Source organism: Triturus cristatus, chromosome 3_1, assembly GCF_964204655.1.
Source record: "Triturus cristatus chromosome 3_1, aTriCri1.1, whole genome shotgun sequence".
NCBI classification, from domain to species: Eukaryota; Metazoa; Chordata; class Amphibia; order Caudata; family Salamandridae; genus Triturus; species Triturus cristatus.
The window spans coordinates 1,041,918,596-1,041,938,484 of record NC_140583.1 but is presented as its reverse complement, the minus strand read 5'-3'; the positions used below and the strand labels follow the sequence as shown (position 1 = coordinate 1,041,938,484).

The 19,889-nt window shown below is 45.4% G+C and overlaps 1 protein-coding gene across 1 annotated transcript in view; it reads right to left on the bottom strand.

The window, feature by feature from the left end:
- Nucleotides 1-4,001: 4,001 nt before the first annotated feature.
- The window catches only part of DLAT (dihydrolipoamide S-acetyltransferase), a 144,615-nt gene continuing 128,727 nt past the window's right edge, over nt 4,002-19,889 (bottom strand). Inside the window, exons 13-14 of the mRNA XM_085645794.1 lie at nt 8,510-8,646; nt 4,002-4,513 (exon numbers count right to left, since the gene is read on the bottom strand). Coding sequence (XP_085501920.1) covers nt 4,384-4,513; nt 8,510-8,646 — 267 coding nt within the window. The 3' untranslated portion in view covers nt 4,002-4,383. The remainder of the gene's footprint in view (nt 4,514-8,509; nt 8,647-19,889) is intronic.

Here is a 19,889-nt window from a genome sequence, read left to right as displayed (position 1 = left end):
TGTTTCCTTCCTAACCATCATTTGTGTAGGACTAAATATCCCGACATGACAACCATTTTCAATTCCGGGTAAATCACAGGAATTTAACCCGGGTCAGGGTTCACATTCACTTTTGAGATACTGATAAAGCGACTAGCCACATCGGTTCACCTTGATTGACACGCCGAGATTAACCACGGAAGCAGTTTTTAACACACCGGGATATCTACACTGGAAGGAGGTTTGTTTGGTATACTCTCATACTGATGAGGTATGTTAACGGAGGGGTTGTCTTACATTTAAGCGCGCATGAATCGTCGGGTACTGGGCAAGACACTTTTTCGTTTTCACACATTGGTAATTAGTGCACTTGGTTCGCAACCAGAAATTTCACACTAACGAAGATGCGACTTTGCATGCTAGTTTTTAGTAGTGCACTGTTTTACCTTAAATTTATGTTGGTATGAGTCGGCGGGTATTGGCCACGACACTCTGTGTTCACAGAACGCCAAACAGAGCACTGGGTTTGTAACTAGAAATCTTACTCCAACGAAGACGCAACTCTGCAGGCTGATAACTGCTTTATGTGCAAGCCAATTAGAAAGACTTGCCTGCAGCAAAACAAATTGTGAATGAACATTACTGTGTTGTTTAATTTGCCTACCCTGGACTAATCAAATGACGTTTTCTTGTGTTATTTATAACCTTTTTGAAGTGACCCTTGAGATGTTGTGCACACTGTGTATTCTATTGTTTATTTGATTAAACAAGCCACACTTTACATTATTAAAAAAAAAAAAAAAAAAAAAAAAAAAAAAAAAAAAAAAAAAAAAATCGAAAAAATATTTTTATTGTTCAAATGAGTTTATTTCTTATGGTCATAACAGTACAGGAATAATTCTGTAAAACAGGAGTGTTCAGGACGTGAGTACCTACATCGAACATAGATTATAATTAAACATGCTCAACTTGACTAAAAGAAATCCATAAAGCTGCCAAACTCAATAATTTAAAATGTAATATTTACTTTAAAATAGCCATCTAATTACTCCTTGCAAGGAAAATGCTGATATGTTCCTTTCTCATGGAAATCGTTATAGATACAATTTAAATTTAAGAGAAAGAATAGACCAAGAATTTAACGTTCTGTAACTAAAATATAGCAAACATGCTAGTATTCAAATCTATAAAAACACCCTATACACCCAGTCCAGTACAATTCCATTTTAATAACATTTTGCATAATTCATACTTCCTTGTATTGGGTTCAGGGTTACTTTTTCATCGAAGCAATTTACATATTTATTTAACTATATACCATTGTGATGAAATGTTATTTACAACAAAGTGCTTGGCCAGAGTCTTTGAAAGAAGATGAGCTGATCTTTAAGTGGAAAGCAGAATTCTGCTGATATACTTTTGTGACACCGTCATAAAAATAGGCTGTGGATTGAAACTATGACAAGTGTAAATCACAAAATGGAAAAACATTCAATTATTGGAGTGTGTGCACAAATTAAGAAGATGGAACTTTTTTTAGCACAGGATGTAAATTTCCATCTAAGCACTTAAACGTATCAAAAGGTAACTAACCAAGATTTTCTTTATATAATACAGTACTTCCGTCATACCTCACCCAACAGTTGTATCAATTCAACAGCACTATATGAAAATAAACAAACATACATCTTACCTTGGAAATTACATTTTAAGAAATGTAATACCGTGTTATATCACTGCTACTGAGTTGTCCAGAAACATTCATTCACAATGAAGAATGCTACAGGTATAATAAATGATTGGGATTTAAAATTATGGTTTTTACATAAAAAACCAACTAACCAGACTGTTGCCACCTACTTTACAAAAAGAGAAACTTACCATTTTGTTATCACCACACCTCCTAATTATGAAATGTGGTCATCACTGAGATGCTGGTTTTATTACATGTATAATATAAAAAGAGGTTCCACACACCCAAGCTTTCCCTACATAGAGAATACTTAACACAATACAAACATTGTAGAAATGTTTCTTTCTACACCTGTGCAGTGAGGAAAGGTTAAATTAAAGAAGGTTTCAAATGACACACTACGTTCTCGCCAAGAAAATACAGACTAGCCTTAAGGATTTTGGCACAATGGAGACTTGATTTGGGTACACTGAGCACTACCTGAAGTTCAAATAATCATATCCACTTACCTTGAGATTACAAATATAAGATAGTCATTGGAAGTCGCGTCCCTAAATGCTTGCATCACTTTCACTCTTTAAACCAATCCATAATCTCCTATCCCAGTCTACTACTGCTCATAATTCCTATACCTGCAAGCACAATTAATGGTGCTCAATTGCCTGTGCTAAAAATCCTCATTGGGTTACAAGCAGGTATAGTCAAGAAAAACTAGCTCACCGGCTATACATTTGATATTCCTATTCTGTATGTTTCCTTCCCAATTAGTAGGAAAAGGAAACCAAATTGTAGGATCAAAACCTTGGCCTTTGGCATTAACAAACATAGGCAACAAGGGACACAAACACTTCCAATATGTCTCAGGACAGAATAATGCATTCCCTGGGTAATAAAACTGCGACTGCAAAAGAGCCTCAGATTTCAAGTGAGCTTTGGTAATAATTTGCTTTTGATCTAGTGTTTGCTACCACAATCTTGTGACTTTGTACCATTAGAGACCTTGAGCGACTACTATAACCACTCCGAATCCTACATCTTTATTACCCTCCAAAGATGTCAAGCTTCGGACCTCAAATGTGTATTTTGCATGCAAATTTCTACAGGCAATTAGTAGTTTTGCTACTTTAGTAGGACTAGTTAGTACAGGTGTACGTTATTACCTTAAACCATCACCTGATTCTCTTCTAATCCCAGTTAGCGGAAACAGATCATCAAGCAGAGAGCGATGAGTCCACAGAAAGATCATGGCAATGTGCGGCCGGAGCCAACTGACTGCAGCACCAGTGCCACTCCCATGGGACAGAAGAGCAATGCCTAGAGTGAGTACATGACTGGCTACCAAGACAGACATTGTGTGACCAAAGGTTTAAGAATCCATGTTTAGTGCTTCACGATGAAGGGTGGTTTATATAGATTTTCAAGTTGATCCACAGTTTCAGAATCTGCTCCCGCATAGGGTCAAGAAAAAGATGAGAAAAACTGCAAGCCAAACTCCTACAGCTTGGCAAGGCTGCTGATCGATTTGCTGTGCTGTTCTCCCCTGCCGAGCATGTGCAGGGCACCCTATACCTTCCACCAAAGCTGCATGATCTAGGAATGTGCAAATTTATTGTACCTGTTACCCCAAGTAAAATTGTGTGTCAAACACAATAGAGATCAATTTACCTCATTTACGTCAGTGCTGCCATTGTGCCTGGTACAGAGCCTTTCGGCCTCCATGAATGAAGACCTAATTAAAGCTCAGAAATCGCCTGCAAAGTGTGTGCTTTAGATCTGGGATCATAAGAATGCATTTTGGGGGGTTTTAACAAAGACAAACAGATCAGTATTAAAAAACCCTTGTATACGTTTTCAGATTGAGTAAGAACCAACAGCCTCTTCTCACCACATGGCAGAAGAGGCGACTGGACATCCCTTTGTTTCTCCACATAGTTCAGATTCAGCCACTTCACAACCTAAGGCCATTTCTTGGATCGTATCGGACAATTTTCCTGGGACTTTTTCAAACAGTCTTTCCAACCAGATGGCCATGAGCAAATACACACTTGACACAACTGATGATGGACTAACGGATAAAGATCAGTGAATTCACTGCTCATTTAACAACCCGGCAACAACTCTAAATTGAAATTTAAAAGAAGGAGGAAATCAACACAACAGATAAGTCCTACGTGAAGAAGGTCCCCAGAATTTGTTTCAAAGCTCCATCATTTATAGCTGGAGAGTCTAGAATAGGGTTACCCAAAGGCCTTACTCATAAGGAAAAATATTTTAGCTATGGTTCAACTTGTTCTTCTCATCAAATAAAGAATAACAGTGAAAGATCAAAGGCATTTGTTGACTCTTTATTGAAAGAATTGTTTCTCGCTCGCTGACTGATTCCATTTAATGGTATATCATTGATCAGACATTCCACCGGCATGTGAAAAATGACTAACATTTAGGCATGATTTGATACTTCCGATTTACCAAATAGGATACTTATGTTGAATTCAACTAAAAGTAAGATTTGGGCCTGGCATTTAATGCATTTCAATGATGACTATTGTTAAACGGCCTGTACAGACTGCACAATAAAAAAATAACGAGACAACTGTAATTTCTTTAAATAAAAAAGGAACACGTATTAAGAGTCTTTAGAGAAGTACAGATATAAATATTTTTTTTGCATAAAACAATGACCTAAGTAACAGCTGTTCAATGCAGACTCATTATAGCAGCATAGTGGTTGGCTTTTCAAGGAACTTCTTGAACTCTGCCAGCCACTGAGCACCGACAGCTCCATCCACGACGCGATGATCGCAGCTTAATGTAACAGACATCATGCTAGCCACGTCAAATCTGTGGAATGAGAAAGTATAACAATTTTGAAATCCTAAAAATTAAAGTATTTTCCATTTGCTTACATATCTGATGCTCTACTGAACTTGCAGCTTTCCTCCTAAGAGGTTTGCTTCACACTGGCGCTCCAAAACAAAAGGAAACATCACTATACTTGTATGGCAAAACAAATATAGGGAAGAAGACCACATGCTTAGGGCTCTTGCACATATTAGAATTTGCTATCAGACGTTCATGGATAACTTACAAAGAAAACAGTGCTAAATGATGAAGGGGCTAGCTTTTTTACACAAAGATGGGTGAGGTTCTCAATTAGGAGCAAGTAGGAGGACTAGCCTAAGCAAGCAAATATCAAAGGTGATAGCCTGTCAGCCATTTGCAAAACACAGGATGCGCAAAATGCGCTCCACAGGTTGAGGATCTTGACGCTAGTTATGTTTACTGAGCCACCAGAGTTGATCAGTAGCATTTAGACCAACCATCTAAGTGTGGAGTCATTTGCTGCATTGACAGTTGCCTGCAGGACTTTGCGAATATGAACTGTCCTACCATTGTAGCCATTAAACAGCCCTGTGCAATTCCCCCACCCACCCCCTCCTGTCCTCCCAGAAAGCACAATAAAATCCTAACCCACTGAGAGTACCCATATTTCCTCCCCTTTCCCAAGGGTCAACTGTGCCATATATACCCAGACAATATCCAGTTAAAGAGTGAGCACCATAGACTCTGCAGCTAGCGGCACTTGTCTTTTTACCCGTGTTCCTATACGGGGCTACCTACCGGCTTCATTGTGTAAAGCTGGCTTCAGTCCTCCACAACTTAGATCTTTTGCATTATTCATGTCTAGAAGGTATATTATGAGCAACTGCATTACATGGGAGAATGAGACTGAGAGGGAGTGTGGAAGAGCGAAAGAGATAGTGTGGAAGAATAAGAGTGTGTGATCAAGCAAGTGTTTACTATTGCGTGACTGACATGGTGGATTCTGGAGTCCTTTGTGTGTATGTGCTGCAGGCTGTCTATATTGTGTAGTGCAGAGCTGGAGTAATTTTGGACATGCCAGCCCCTGCATCGCCCCCTCGCTCTATAACCTTCTAGGTTGTGCGAGATGTAGCCAGCCCATGTGCTTTAATGTAGAAATACACTCTCCTGTCACATGGGGAACCCCTCCAACCCTTTAATGTTTGTGCCACCCCAGGAATCCTCTTTTAAACCGTTGTCCAAATGGGGCCTTAACACATCGACCTGACCCAGCCCCACTGGCCTCAGAAGGGACAAAAAAGGGAGAATGCCCATCTGGGCTTCGAGAACAGAAGGAACACTCTCAGGATAGGACGATCACTTCAAAGGTGCAGCTCTCCTGATTGGGGCAGCCTTGCCAACAAAAGAGGATACATTTTAGCCTTCTCACTCGGTACTTCATTTAATGTTTAACTCTTCACTAAATAGGTTCTGTGCAACTCTACAGGAGAGAAGACATGTGGAGCCAGGTGTGAAGCCACTATGTGGTTGTCATGCACTCTATAGACTGGGTGTAGTGTAGGAAACCAGCAGAGTCGCCTTGATGCTGGGCCTCAGGGGAGAAATCGACTAACCTACCTGTGACGGAAGTTGGACCGGACGTCAAAGGAGCAACGTTTGAATCTGAAATGCAAAACCAAGGCCCACTTTGACGTGAGGACCTGGATGGAAACACTGATGGGCAGAGGCTGACTGAAGCCCAGAGGTCGCTCTAGCCAGCTACCCAGGAGAAAAGAGAACCATGACATCTAGATTCAGGAACTGCACCACTCCTGTCACAATCAGGAAGGGTAAAGGGTATTACCCCCAAACCTTCTTTTTGTTTACACTTTCCGCATATGACTGAGCCCGAGAACAACCTATTTTCATTCAGAGTCCTCAGAACCAGAAGATACATTGAAGACCACCTTGTCCTGGAAAGTCACAAACTAGCTACAGGCGCGCTCCACTGTGCATTCTGGGTATCTACAGACTGTGGTGCACTCCTACCCGAAAACCTTGCAAACATATAAACTCCAACCACTCCACCATCTGATCTGGGGGCATCCGACGGCCGTGGTCTCCAACCTGAAGCCCAATAGGCTACTAGGTGCTGATGCAAAGGACCATGTCCCACAACCAGGAACCTGTGACTGGATATGGGATCACCCCTCAGGCAACCACTATGTACTCATAGAGCACCTACAATACTTTGTTTGAAGGGCCGGCAGTTTTTTGCCTGAGTGGTGGGTTCCTTTGGCTTAGACTCATGGTAGGTGCACAAACCATATTCCATACAAACTTGTTTATTTAACATATGACCCCCCACCACACTCTTCGACTCAGAAGATCTGCACTATTGGTTAAATAATCTAGGAACACAGTCACTATTCTGTCTGTGTCTTCTCAACTATTGTGTTTTCTGAACCACAGTAATGCTTTCACCCTCCCCAGTGTTCTCCAAAAGGCTCTATAGTGCAGCACAAGATAATAATGTTAACTAAAAGGGAGGGTGTTGTACATGTTTGTGGGGTTGTAACCTAGGCCCAGAAGATGAGAGAAACTTTGTGTTTTCTTTATGGACGTGATTAATGTTAAGAATAGATTACATACCTAAACTTAAAACCTCCCTCTCCCTCACGGACTTCCGAAGGCACCTCATGACATGGTTGTTTCAGATGAAACAGGCATGACCTCCTCCTCCCCCCGTCAGGCCTGCCCTACTTATCGCCTGGATACCCTCACGGTGATTATCCGTGATCTACAAATTCACATAACATATCTAAAGTGTCACAGTGTTCTTTAGTTTTCGTCTTCATCCCACTACCGCCAAGAGTAATACTTGATTGTTCAACTCCATTGTCTTAGATTCTCAAGTGATTCAATGTAGTTCTTAAACATTCAGTCTGAAAGCAAGAGTATTGTGGCCCCGGGATACCAGTCATAAGTAACAGTAAACAAACAATTATGGCCCAATATCCACTTATTGCCCCGATACCCATAAAAAGACCACACTCCATAGCTAAATAACAGCAGCATTGAGCCAGGGAGGGTGAAAACTATAACTCTGCTAGCGTACAAAGGTTAGGCCCTCAAGAGCTGTACTTCCAGCATGCATGATGCCATCAAAACCTTTTCTGAATCTCAAGAGAAATAAACAAGTGTCCCCTCTGGCTAAGAGACCTTGGATAAGCAAGCGACCGGTCACACAAAGTTTTTAAGAACATGTTCTCCATGAGAATTCACTATCCAGGCACTGATTTCTGGGAAGCTGTATATGGGCAGTGCTAAGACAGCCATACCCTTAAACTGTCAGCTTCACCTGGGAAAGGCTGCTTTGCACAGGTTACTATTTTGCAGCATTTCATGGAAATTTCATAGAGCTGCACTGTAAAAATGTACACAAAGTCAATTCTGTCCCCAAGTCAGTAGATTTACACAAAAAACACCAAAATCAGGTGCACCAAGTACCTCAAAATTAAACCAAAGAATATTATGATGTAATCACAACTAGAAACTGTAATGGTGAAATCATCACAGACCATTTTATTCTTTCTTACCTTCAGAAATCCACATACGGCGCCGTGGCCAGGGCGACTGCCTCCGGAATCTGGGGATCACGGTTCGATCCCCGGCACCGGCGGCAGATTAGCCCAGCACCATGTGATTCTGGGCAATAGCTTGCTTAATCTTCCCGACGGCCCCCAGCGCCTACAGACCCTTAAGGGGGAGTGTTCGCGCTGTACACATGTGGATTATCCCTTACTTGTTCACAAAATGGCCTCCACTCCCAGTGTATCTCTCTCAGCAGCACAAACACCCAAATCCCTCCTATTTTACTCACTGAAAGTATATTGGCCAACTTTAATTCCTGAACCACGATTCAGATCATATTACTTCACTCTTAGTTAGAGCCCTGTGGTTGCAAAGCTAACAACGAGACCACTGTAAAGGCTCCGATGGGCATCCATACATCCACATTAAGCAAGAACTCACCCTTTTTCGTTATCTGCTGGCACCAGCCTGCTCTCAGAACCACCGATGGCCAGAATACATGCCTGGGGTGGGTTAATTATGGCAGAAAAGTTCTTGATACCGTACATTCCCAAGTTGGAAACCGTGAAAGTGCCACCCTAAAAAACAGAAAATGAAAGATTGTCACGAATAAAAGAGAGAGACATTGACTACAAGCAAACATGACATAAGAATAATTCTTTAATACAATTAACTAATTATGTGGACGTTGCCTAAACAGCATAGCCTTAGACTGAGAAAATGTCTCCCCAAAGAAATACATAATTTAGAAAATCATGTCATGGCCTATGATCGCAATGAAAACTATGCATTGGTGTTCACACTTCGGGTTTACAACGAAACGCCGAAGGACACACACTTAACTAGCACACTTCACCTTTTTTTAAAAATTATTTTTATATATTTTTATTGATTACATATTCATGCCACATTACAATGTCATGTACTTTATGGTTACAAGTCGGATAACAAAGTGTAGAACTTCAACATCATATTTATCATCAGGCCTTTTTACAATTTTCTAAAATATATTTTTAACCGCCGTGACTTTTAATATGACCGCCTACCCTCCACTATAACTCTTCCTAAGTACACCTGGACGCTACATTGCTCCTTCCATATCTCATGGTGTTTGCATTACTTTGTTAGTAGATGTGTTCGAGATCATATACAAGGGGTTCCTCCATAACGAAGAACATGAAGTATCTATAATCACCGTTTTACTATATGCTTTTTTCGAGACATCTATATATAGGGGACTTCATGGAGGTCGTTCGTCGTTTTTATCAAATGATTTCAATGCATCCAACATAGTATCCCATCTTTGACCAATAAACATTTTCCTCAGTTATGTATATTTCCCTATGCAAGTGGCCGCTTTCTGCTTCCAGACATTGCACAGCTATTGACTGCCATCTTGTGGTGGAAGGCGAGTTGCTGTTTCTCCAATCCATAATAATACTTCGGCCAGCTGATAACAGTGCTAGGAGGATCTGTTAGCTTCTTGGAGGGCTTGCCCTGTTTTGTAAGTGCGCAGAGGCCAAGTACTCACTCCTCCAGTGCATTATAAAGTTAGCAGCGGGTGACATAAGTGAGTGTAGTCGCTATCCTTCTCAATCCAAAAAACTGACTAATATCCACCACTCACATTACTTCCATATTTCACTATACTAATTAACCACTAATCCTTATGGGTTCCGGAGTAAGTGCTTCAACACCCCATTAGGGGTAACAAGTGCTATATAAATGCTAACCTTTCCTCCCTCTTCTATCCCTTCGCTATCCTTCTGAATTCAAAGAACTGACTAACCTACCCAACACTCAAATTACTTTCATATTTCACTATACTAACTCAAAACTAATCCTTTATGGGTTCTGGAGTAGCGTGCTACTGGCCGAAAAAGCGCTTTGACACCTCATCAGGGGTTGTAAGCGCTATATAAATGCAATTACAATACAATACAATCATGTGAGGGATAGCAGCCTCAGCAGTTACATGGCGAGCAATTTGGAGGATCCGGGATACATTTTGTTCATTCTCTCGGGAGGGGGGGAGGCGAATGAAAGGTCCAAGTCGCATACATGACAACATTTTATTTAAGGAAAGTGGCAGATTTAGCAAATGTAATCAGGAGAATGCATTTTCCCCCATTGACTTCTATTGAAGCACAGGCATTTCAGGCAGGAGACAGTCTCAATAAAGCCATTTATTGGCTTTAAAAATTCAGAAGTCTTCTGCCTGAATCGGGTCTATGGGTATGTATAGATTTGCATAAGATTCCAATGTTTTTGACTTTCTGGGCGCTGGAGGGTGAGCACAAGTCTAGGATGGAGTTGTAGGGTCCGAGAAGTGGAGTGACGCCCTCACAAAACAAAAGTTCCAGGGTTTTATATCATGTTAAGGCACAGGAAGGTACTATGCACACAGTGCTAGACGTTATCTAGGCATATTGGACATCGATATGCAATGGTGGACTGGTTCCCCTCTGCAGTCGGTCTCTGGTGCTCTTACACACGAGTTCCCCCTCATGTTTTTTCCACCTCACAAACACCTGCGGTTTCTCCGCTAAGTCAGAGGAGCGTCACCCCATTGTTCTGAAGCAGTGAAAAAAAAAGAAAAAAATAACGCAATGTTATTATAATTGTATGTTTTCCTGCTGCGGTAGGTTTGCGGCGGGGCTGCTCAGACGACAGAGGAGCAGGGGAGAAGTGGTTTGTCCACTCCTAAGTGCACATGACTGCTTGGCCCTCTTGGGCTGGCCAAACATTCATGCGCACTTCGCATCTTCTCCATGCAGGCTGCATTACATACAGCCTGTGTGGAGAACATGCCCAGGCTCCCATTCCCTGGCTGAGCACCGAACTACGGCGCTCAGACCAATCGCAATGCTGCATTGCAGCATTGTAATTGGCTCAGGGGAGCCTGGGTGCTTCCTGTTCCAGCCCCAGGGAAAAGACAATGACGGAGAGACACTGCATCAGGTAAGTGTTTATTATTTTAAAACCCCCTTACCCTCCCCCTCCCATCCTCGCAACCCCGAGCTGTGCTGGCTGCCACGGCTCGCTAACTTGTCTTTCGGCGGAGCTCCATGACCTACGCCACTACTGATTTCTTGGTCCCTGTCTGTGTCCCCTCATGAGGGGAGGGCAGTGGTGTTCTGCTCTGGGTTGACTGGCTAGCAATCTCCGTGAGCCTCCATCTGCCTCTGACAGCTTTTTGCTTTGATTGGCAGTACGTCCAGAAATGCACAGACATGAAGGAAGCTCAATGTGATACACTGTGACAGTTAAGTAGGCATTATGCTTCATGAGCCAAGGCCAAGTTGAGTATCAGGTCAATTAAGACTGGAATCTTACCAGGTTCATTTTAGATCACACCGTGCAAACACAGAAATGGATCAGGCTCACTGGCAGCAAGCATTAATGAGTCTGTATAAGGTGAATAGCTGGCAATACTCCCCTTCCCCTGTTAAGTTTCTGAGAAACCAAGAAAAGAGTCACTCGTACAACTTCCCTAAGGAGTGCTTTAGATCCAAAAGTTCGTGGAGAAGATAGTTTGGTCAAGGACAGCTGTAAGTAGGTTAGAGCGCATTAAGCTAGGCCCTGGACTGGTGTGGTTTTTTCTGTGGTAACATTGGCTGAGTTTGCATCTTAAGGATGAGAACTGCTCTGACGCACTCCCTGAGCCGACGGCTACTTTCAGATCAACCAAGACACAATGGACTCAGCCGGCCTTTTGTGGGCAGCATGCAAAGCCACCACCAAAGGATATGCAAATGGTTTTATAGAACGAGTTCCTTACCTTCGGTAACAATGTATCTGGTAGAGATATAGTCTAGCCGTAGATTCCTTAACTTAGAATATCCCCAGGGGTCAGACTGGATCCGGAAAATTTCCCGCAGGAGCACCTCTGCGCACCGGGGGGCGGTGCCACCCAGCTCCGCCCTGACGTCGTCCACGGAGATGACATTAGCGGAGCCATATATGCCCCTCCCGGCGCGCTGACGTCAGTTTTCGTCGGAGAAACTTTTCCGTGTCAGAACGCGGAGCCATCACTAAAAAACAGTGAAAATATGAGAAGTGTGCAAAAATGATGAAAAAATAGATGAAATTGACAGGTGAGATAGAGCAGTGCTCTAAAGAGCCACCCCGCAAGAGCGAAGGCTCAATTAACGGTAAAGGGAGACAAGGATGTGGAAAAACAGCCTGGCACAGGATAGAAAGACCGCTTCCAGAAAGTAAAACCGTGAAGGAGAACAAGTCCGGAACACAAGATTAAGGAGAGGTCACCACAAGATGTCACCAGAAAGACGTTGCAACCCCAATACAAGACCCATAAATGTACAGAGCCAATAGATCTGAAGTAAAAGGCCGCAGGGGTGGCAAAGACCACAAGGCAATGGAGAAGGGGAGAGCGGGATGGTGGGAAAAAGCGTGACTAGATTTCACACCGTACAATCCAGGCTGAGGGCTGGAAAGAACACAGGAGCTATCAACATACCGCCTAATGTTGACAATGAGCGGAATGGAGCAGAGAAACAGAACAAAGCAGTCTGTGATGGAGTGAGAGAATATCACTTTGCAAAAGGGCAAGGCATCCAAAGGGAGGCCAGCATAGAAAGCCGTAACATGAAAAGGTCCTCGCAGAATGGGGAGGACCGGCGGGCGTTAAGGAATCTGCGGCTAGACTATGTCTCTACCAGATACATCGTTACCGAAGGTAAGTAACTCGTTCATCTGATAGAGACGTCTAGCCGCAGATTCCTTAACTTAGAATAGATACCAAAGCCATACCCATGGAGGAGGTGGGTCTGCGATTGAACCCCACCAAGTTCCCAAGAGAATTTAGTCGTCCATAAGGTGAGTTAAAGAGCACTGTTAACCTCTGGGACAAACCATAGTGAGGACAGTAATGTAGCGCAGGTAACCACCAGACCATAAAGCTCCAAAGAGAGCGAAAAACACTGGGAGGCAAAGGCACCCGAAGCCGTTATGAACAGCACACAAACCCCTTTGGCTATTCCTGGGTTGAAGGAAGGAAAGCACTGAGCCAGGATGCCCCTGGCAAGGGAGAGGGATATAACTTTGAAAAAGGTTTCAAGTGATCCACAGGACTTGAGGTGGCGACAGGAAGCAAAAGCAATTACCAGCCGACCAAGCAGAACATTTGAAAAAAGGGCACTGTAGAGCTTGCACCTGCAAGACACGTGGGGCAGCAGCGGCAAGAGGCTGACTGTGAGAAGTTGGCCTGGTATATGATGCTCACTAGTTAAAGTGATCACCTTGTACCATGCCAAGCAACCCTTATGGTGTGGTTGTAAGTCAACCTTTTCGGACTAGCTGCCCTAGTGGTAGCGTAGGCTAAGCAGTCTTTGAGGCTAAACTCGTGATGCGTGTTAAGCCAGCTGTTTTACCAATAGTAACCCCCTTTTATACCAATGAAAGGACACCACACAGATATATATTCAAAATATATATGTATTTATTTCTCAAAGTAACCCCTAGTCTCTTTATGAGCACAGGAGCACAAATCGTCAAACAAGATTATCACAGAATACACAGAAGTTGCACTTTATATGGATAGGCCCTGGTGGCCACTCGAACCATATACTAAAATAGTGGTATAAGTACCACGAACAGAAAAGGGAAAAGGCCTAAGGCCTCTAGAATCGCTGGGCCTACAAGGAGCTAACGTCAGTTAGTGACCAGGAGGTCCACGGGTGGCGTGTGCAGAGCAAATAGTCACACGCGTGCTCCCATAGGTTTCAATGGGTGCGTAAAAAGTACAAAGTTACTGCAAAAGGAATCTTCCGGATGACCTAGGAACTTAAGATTTGGAACACAGGCACTAGAGATGTATTACTACACATGGGCACCGGAGTACCAGCTTTACCTCACCCACAGGAAGCGGGTGCATAGGCCTCAAAGTGCGTCGGGTTTCTTCTATCTGTTCCGTTGAGCCTGGGACAAAGATGCTGCAGGCGGTCGGTCGGGAAGAGATGCAGTGGATCCAAGAGTGGATCGGAGATGTTGAAGACCTGTAAGCAGAGGGGACAGTGTTCACAGTCACTAGCCAGTGACCAGCGTGGCACCAGGTGGGTACCAGGCGATGTCGGGTGCAAACAGGTGATGAGGGGTAGCTTGTCTCCGCAGCCACGTGGTCCCTGAAGGTCGACGACGTCCAGGAGTCGGCTCACGAGCTGTCCCACGCAGGCTCTCGCTGTCGGCGGTGTCGGCGACTTGATCGAAGCAAACAAGCCTTGGCAAAAGCAATTGTAGGAGGAATCGGAAATCAGCTGTTGGTTCTGACCAGCAAGGTCAGAGGGATTGCTCCTTTGGAGGGGAGCAAGGGCCAGTCTGGAGCAACCAGACCAGCGGTGTTTGTCGTAGATTTCGTCGCCAAGATGGCCACTAGCCAGCGGGCCAGCAACCGGTTAGGCGCGTCGAGTGGCAAAATGCAGAAGGGCCCCACGCAGATCGTGGAGATGCTGGAGGGCTCACCTTTGGTGCAGATGCTGCTCGAGGGTTGGGCTTCTCAGGACCCAAAGCACAACTTGGAGGGAGCCTCGGTTGTTGCACTGGTCAGCTTGTCGTAGTCGTTCCAAGATGGCTGGCTCCACGTGTCTCGGTGCCTCCACGGGTCTCCTCTTTGCAGGGACTGTGGATCGGGCGGTGAGAGGTCTGGAGGTCCAGGTCTTGTCAGTCTCTGGGCTCGGGCTCCGGCGGGAGGCGGCGGCAAAGCAGACGGTGATTCGCTGGATGGTGCTTGCGTTAGCAAGGTGGTCACTCCCTGACCACAGGGGAGATTTTCTTCAGTCTTCTGTGCAGCAGAATGTCGAAGTTCCCGTCTTCTTCTTAGTTTCAAGTTGATTCCAGGATGTCTGAAGTCTTAGGACACAGCTCCTACCTTTAAGCGGATTCTAGGGGCCGGACTACCTGCTAGGTCCCTCCCTATGGGTGGGACCAGGAAGGGGGGTGGTTACACCCCCAATCCTTTGTCCAGCTCGCCCCAGGCCCGGGACTGGTGTGCCCCAGGACCGGTTTGAACTGGCATATGCACCGAGGCTCCTTGTGAGCCACAGGCATGTCTGGTTTCTTTCAAGCCCTACCTGACCAATACACAAAATCCTGTCTGGGGTGGTGCACGCACCTCCCCTGGCAGGAAACCCTTTGTCCACACCTCCCAAGCTGGAAGGACTCCCAGCAGCAGGAGGGCAGACTTGTGTCTGTGGTGGCAGCATCCATTTTGTGGAGCTGAGGCTATGTCTGATTTTACCCGGGTTTCAGGTACTGTACATGTCGTGTCCCTCTAGAAGGGTGGAATGCTAACCCCGTCGCCAGAATTGGCGAGGGGTTAGTATTCCAATTCGTATGACACCTTACTCGACATGTTTTGATAAAGCCAAACCAAAGATAGCATTTAACCGCGAGGTTCATAATGCACTTAAGAGTATATGGTATGACGATATCTGGAAACAGTAGAAGGAAGTTGTTCCGACCACTGCAGACAGGCTCAGCTCATGCCAGAGCACCATCTCACATGGAACCAAGCACTCTGCCTTCAGGATTGTTAAGGCCTGCCATAGGAGTGACTTAGAGGTTACCAGGTGTCCCATTTAAGGTTAGGTATAGGTATACTACACCTAAGTAAGAGGTGATTACACCAACTTACCCCAGCTGCGTGATCAGCCAGTTGTGTCAGATTGTTAGGCCAAGCCTGGGGTGGCATAATACATGCTGCAGCCCCTGGCAGGCCTTGGGTACACCAATGCCCTGGGTACCTAGTGTACACTGGTACAGGGGCTGACAGGGTGATCCACTTCCAATTGGTTATGCACCTAGGGTGCATAGTTTTAATTTAGTAGAGAGAACAGCAGGCTGGGGGTCTGATTGGCAGGCCCACAGCCTCAATATGTCAAAAACCAGTGAAGCAAAAAGCAAAAATTTGGGGTGACCATAGGATAGCAGACCCTACTCTCCTACACAACCCCCCCCCAAACGCTGGGACATTAAACTAGCCTTGACCAGTCTCGTCTTCATGTCCTAAGTGGAAGTACCTGGAGAGACCATCTGCATTCCCATGGTCAGTACCTGGCCGGTGCTCCACTGTAAAGTCCATCCCCTGTAGGGAAATGGACCACCTAAGCAGTTTGGGGTTTTCACCCTTCATCTGATTTAGCCACAAGAGGGGCTTATGGTCGGTCTGAATCTTGAAGTGAGTGCCAAACAAGTATGGCCTCAGCTTCTTCAGGGCCCACACCACAGCAAAGGCCTCCCTCTCAATAGCTGACCAATTCTTCTCTCTGGGGGTCAACCTTCTGCTAATAAAAGCAATGGGTTGGTCTTGACCATCTACATTAAGTTGTGACAGCACAGCTCCCACACCCAACTCAGAAGCATCTGTTTGGACAATAAACTCTTTGGAGTAGTCAGGACTTTTCAGGATAGGTGCAGAGCACATGGCCTCCTTCAGGTCATCAAATGCCTTTTGACAGCTTACTGTCCACTGAACCTTTTTGGGCATCTTCTTGGATGTCAGATCATTAAGAGGAGTCACAATGGACCCATAGTTCTTAACAAACTTCCTGTAATACCCAGTCAAGCCCAAGAAAGCTCGAACTTGAGTCTGGGTGGTTGGAGGGGACCAATCCTTGATGGACTGTATCTTACTCTCCAGTGGTTGAACTTGGCCCCCACCTACAAGGTGGCCCAAATACACAACCTTACTCTGCCCTATCTGGCACTTAGTAGCCTTGATAGTGAGGCCTGCCCTTTGCAGAGCCTCAAGAGCCTTCTTCAGGTGGATCAGGTGATCCTCCCAGGTGGAACTAAAGACAGCAATGTCATCAAGATATGCTGCGCAAAAGTCATCCAACCCAGTAAGGACTTGGTTCACCAGCCTTTGGAAGGTGGCAGGTGCATTCTTCAGACCAAAGGGCATCACCACAAACTGATAATGCCCACCTGGGGTTGAGAATGCTGTTTTGGCCTTAGACTCCTCAGCTAATCTGATTTGCCAATAGCCAGCTGTCAAGTCAAATGTGCTCAAAAACTTTGCAGAAGCTAGTTTGTCTATGAGCTCATCTGCCCTTGGAATAGGGTGTGCATCTGTCCTGGTGACAGCATTGAGTCCTCTGTAGTCCACACAGAACCTCATCTCTCTCTTGCCATCTTTGGTGTGAGGTTTGGGGACCAGAACCACTGGGCTAGCCCAGGGGCTCTCTGAGGGTTCAATGACACCTAATTCCAGCATTTTATGTACCTCAGCCTTTATACAGTCCCTGACGTGGTCAGGTTGTCTGTAAAGTTTGTTCTTTACAGGCAGACTGTCACCAGTGTCCACCACATGGGTACACCAGTCAGTTTGACTAGGTATCAAGGAAAACATATGTGAAAATGATTGTAGAACCTGTCTACATTCAGTCTGCTGATGGGCAGTGAGGTTGCCTCCAAGGGTCACTCCTTCAACTGAGCCATCTTCAGGGTTCTGAGACAACAGGTCTGGGAGAGGGTCACTCTCTTCCTCCTGTCCCTCATCTGTAGCCATGAGCAAGCCCATGTCTGCCCTGTCAACATATGCTTTAAGCCTGTTAACATGGAGTACCCTGTGGGGACTCCTGGGAGTTCCTAGGTCCACCAAGTAGGTGACCTCTCCCTTCTTTTCCAGGATTGTATGGGGTCCAGACCATTTGTCTTGGAGTGCTGCTGGGGCCACTGGCTCCAACACCCATACCTTCTGTCCTGGCTGATACTCAACCAAGACAGCCTTTTGGTCATGCCAAGCTTTCTGTAAGGCCTGGCTTGCCTCAAGGTTTTTAGATGCCTTCTCCATATACTCAGCCATCCTGGAGCGGAGACCAAGTACATAGTCCACTATGTCTAGCTTAGGCTTTTTGAGAGGTAACTCCCATCCTTCCTTCACCAAACACAGTGGGCCTCTCACAGGGTGCCCAAACAACAATTCAAAGGGGCTGTAGCCAACTCCTTTTTGTGGGACCTCTCTGTAAGCAAACAGAAGGCAGGGTAGAAGGATATCCCATCTTCGCCTGAGCTTTTCAGGTAATCCTTTGATCATACCCTTTAGGGTCTTGTTGAATCTCTCAACAAGCCCATTGCATTGTGGGTGATAAGGGGTGGTGAACTTGTAGTTGACACCACATTCCTTCCACATAGCTGTCAAGTATCCTGACATAAAGTTGGTACCTCTGTCAGATACTACCTCCTTAGGAAACCCCACTCTGGAGAATACTCCCAGCAGGGCCCTGGCCACAACAGGAGCTGTAGTGGTCCTAAGGGGAATTGCCTCTGGATACCTGGTGGCATGATCCACTACCACCAGTATAAATCTGTGCCCAGATGCAGTGGGAGGATCCATGGGACCCACTATGTCTATTCCCACTCTTTCAAAGGGAACCCCCACCACAGGTAGTGGTATCAGGGGGGCCTTTGTTGTGCCACCTGATTTGCCACTGGCTTGGCAGGTAACACAGGAGCGACAAAACTCCTTTGTATCTTCATTCATATGAGGCCAGTGAAAGTGAGGGACAAGTCTGTCCCAGGTCTTGTTCTGGCCTAGGTGTCCTGCTAAAGGAATATCATGGGCCAAGGTAAGAAGGAAGCCCCTAAATTGCAGAGGTATAACCAACCTCCTGGTTGCACCAGGCTTGGGGTCTCTAGCCTCTGAATAAAGGAGCCCTTCATCCCAATACACTTTATGGGTACCTTGAGCATTCCCAGCAGCCTCAGCAGCAGCCAGCTGCCTGAGGGGTTCAAGAGAGGGACAGGATAACTGAGCCTGCCTCAAGTCAGCCCTTGAAGGTCCCCCTGTCCCCAGAAACTCAACCTGGTCAGGTTCAAGCTCTTCAGGGACAGTTCCTTCAGGGTCCTCTAGATCAGCTTCCTGGGAAGGCTGATCATCACTCTGAGGCAGGGGGGAAGGCACAGCCTTGACCCTCCTGTTCTTCTTCTTGGTAGGTGCTTGGTCCATTGTTCCAGGATCCAAGACCTGTGGTTCAGTGAGGCACTTTTTGGCCTGTGACCTGGTCACAGCAAGGACATGTGATGATATACCTAACATCTCTGCATGAGTCCTGTACTCCACTTCTGACCATAGAGAACTCTCTAGGTCATTGCCCAACAAACATTCTACTGGGAGGTCTGCACTAACCACAACCCTTTTGAGGCCAGTTACCCCTCCCCATGAGAAGTTAACAACTGCCACACTATGTGAAGTAGTGGCATTGCTGGCATTGGTCACCAGGTAGTTCTCACCTGGTATGTACTGTCCAGGGTCCACAAAGCCTGGTGTCACCATAGTGACACTGGCACATGTGTCCCTGTAAGCTTGAGCCACTTTTTCATTTATTAAAGGAGTCTGTCTGTACTTGCCCAGGTTACTGGGGCTCACAGTCAGGGACAAATCAATGTCCCCATCACAGATCAAGACTGCCTGTGTCAGGGTTCTGTCTAAGTCAGAATCTCCTTCAGTTCCCATAGTGATTCCCACTACACCCTTTGTCTGGGGACCAACACTGCTAACAGTAGTACTGGGAGCAGGTGCCTTAGGGGCAACAGTGTTGGGGGCTCCACCCTTTTTGCAATCACTAGTCCAGTGAGTTGTATTTTTACAATGATTGCACCAGGGTTTCTTCTGACCTTCTTTCTTCTTCTTGGACTGTTGGGACCCACCCTCCTTAGCAGTAGTTTGGGGCCCTGTTGAAGACTTCTGGTCTTTAGGTTTCTGATCTCCACCCTTTTGGTCTGTTTTCTTCTGATCACCCCCTTGGCCCTGGTTCTGGTTCTTTTGCTTAACCCTGGTTCTGACCCATTTGTCTGCCTTCTT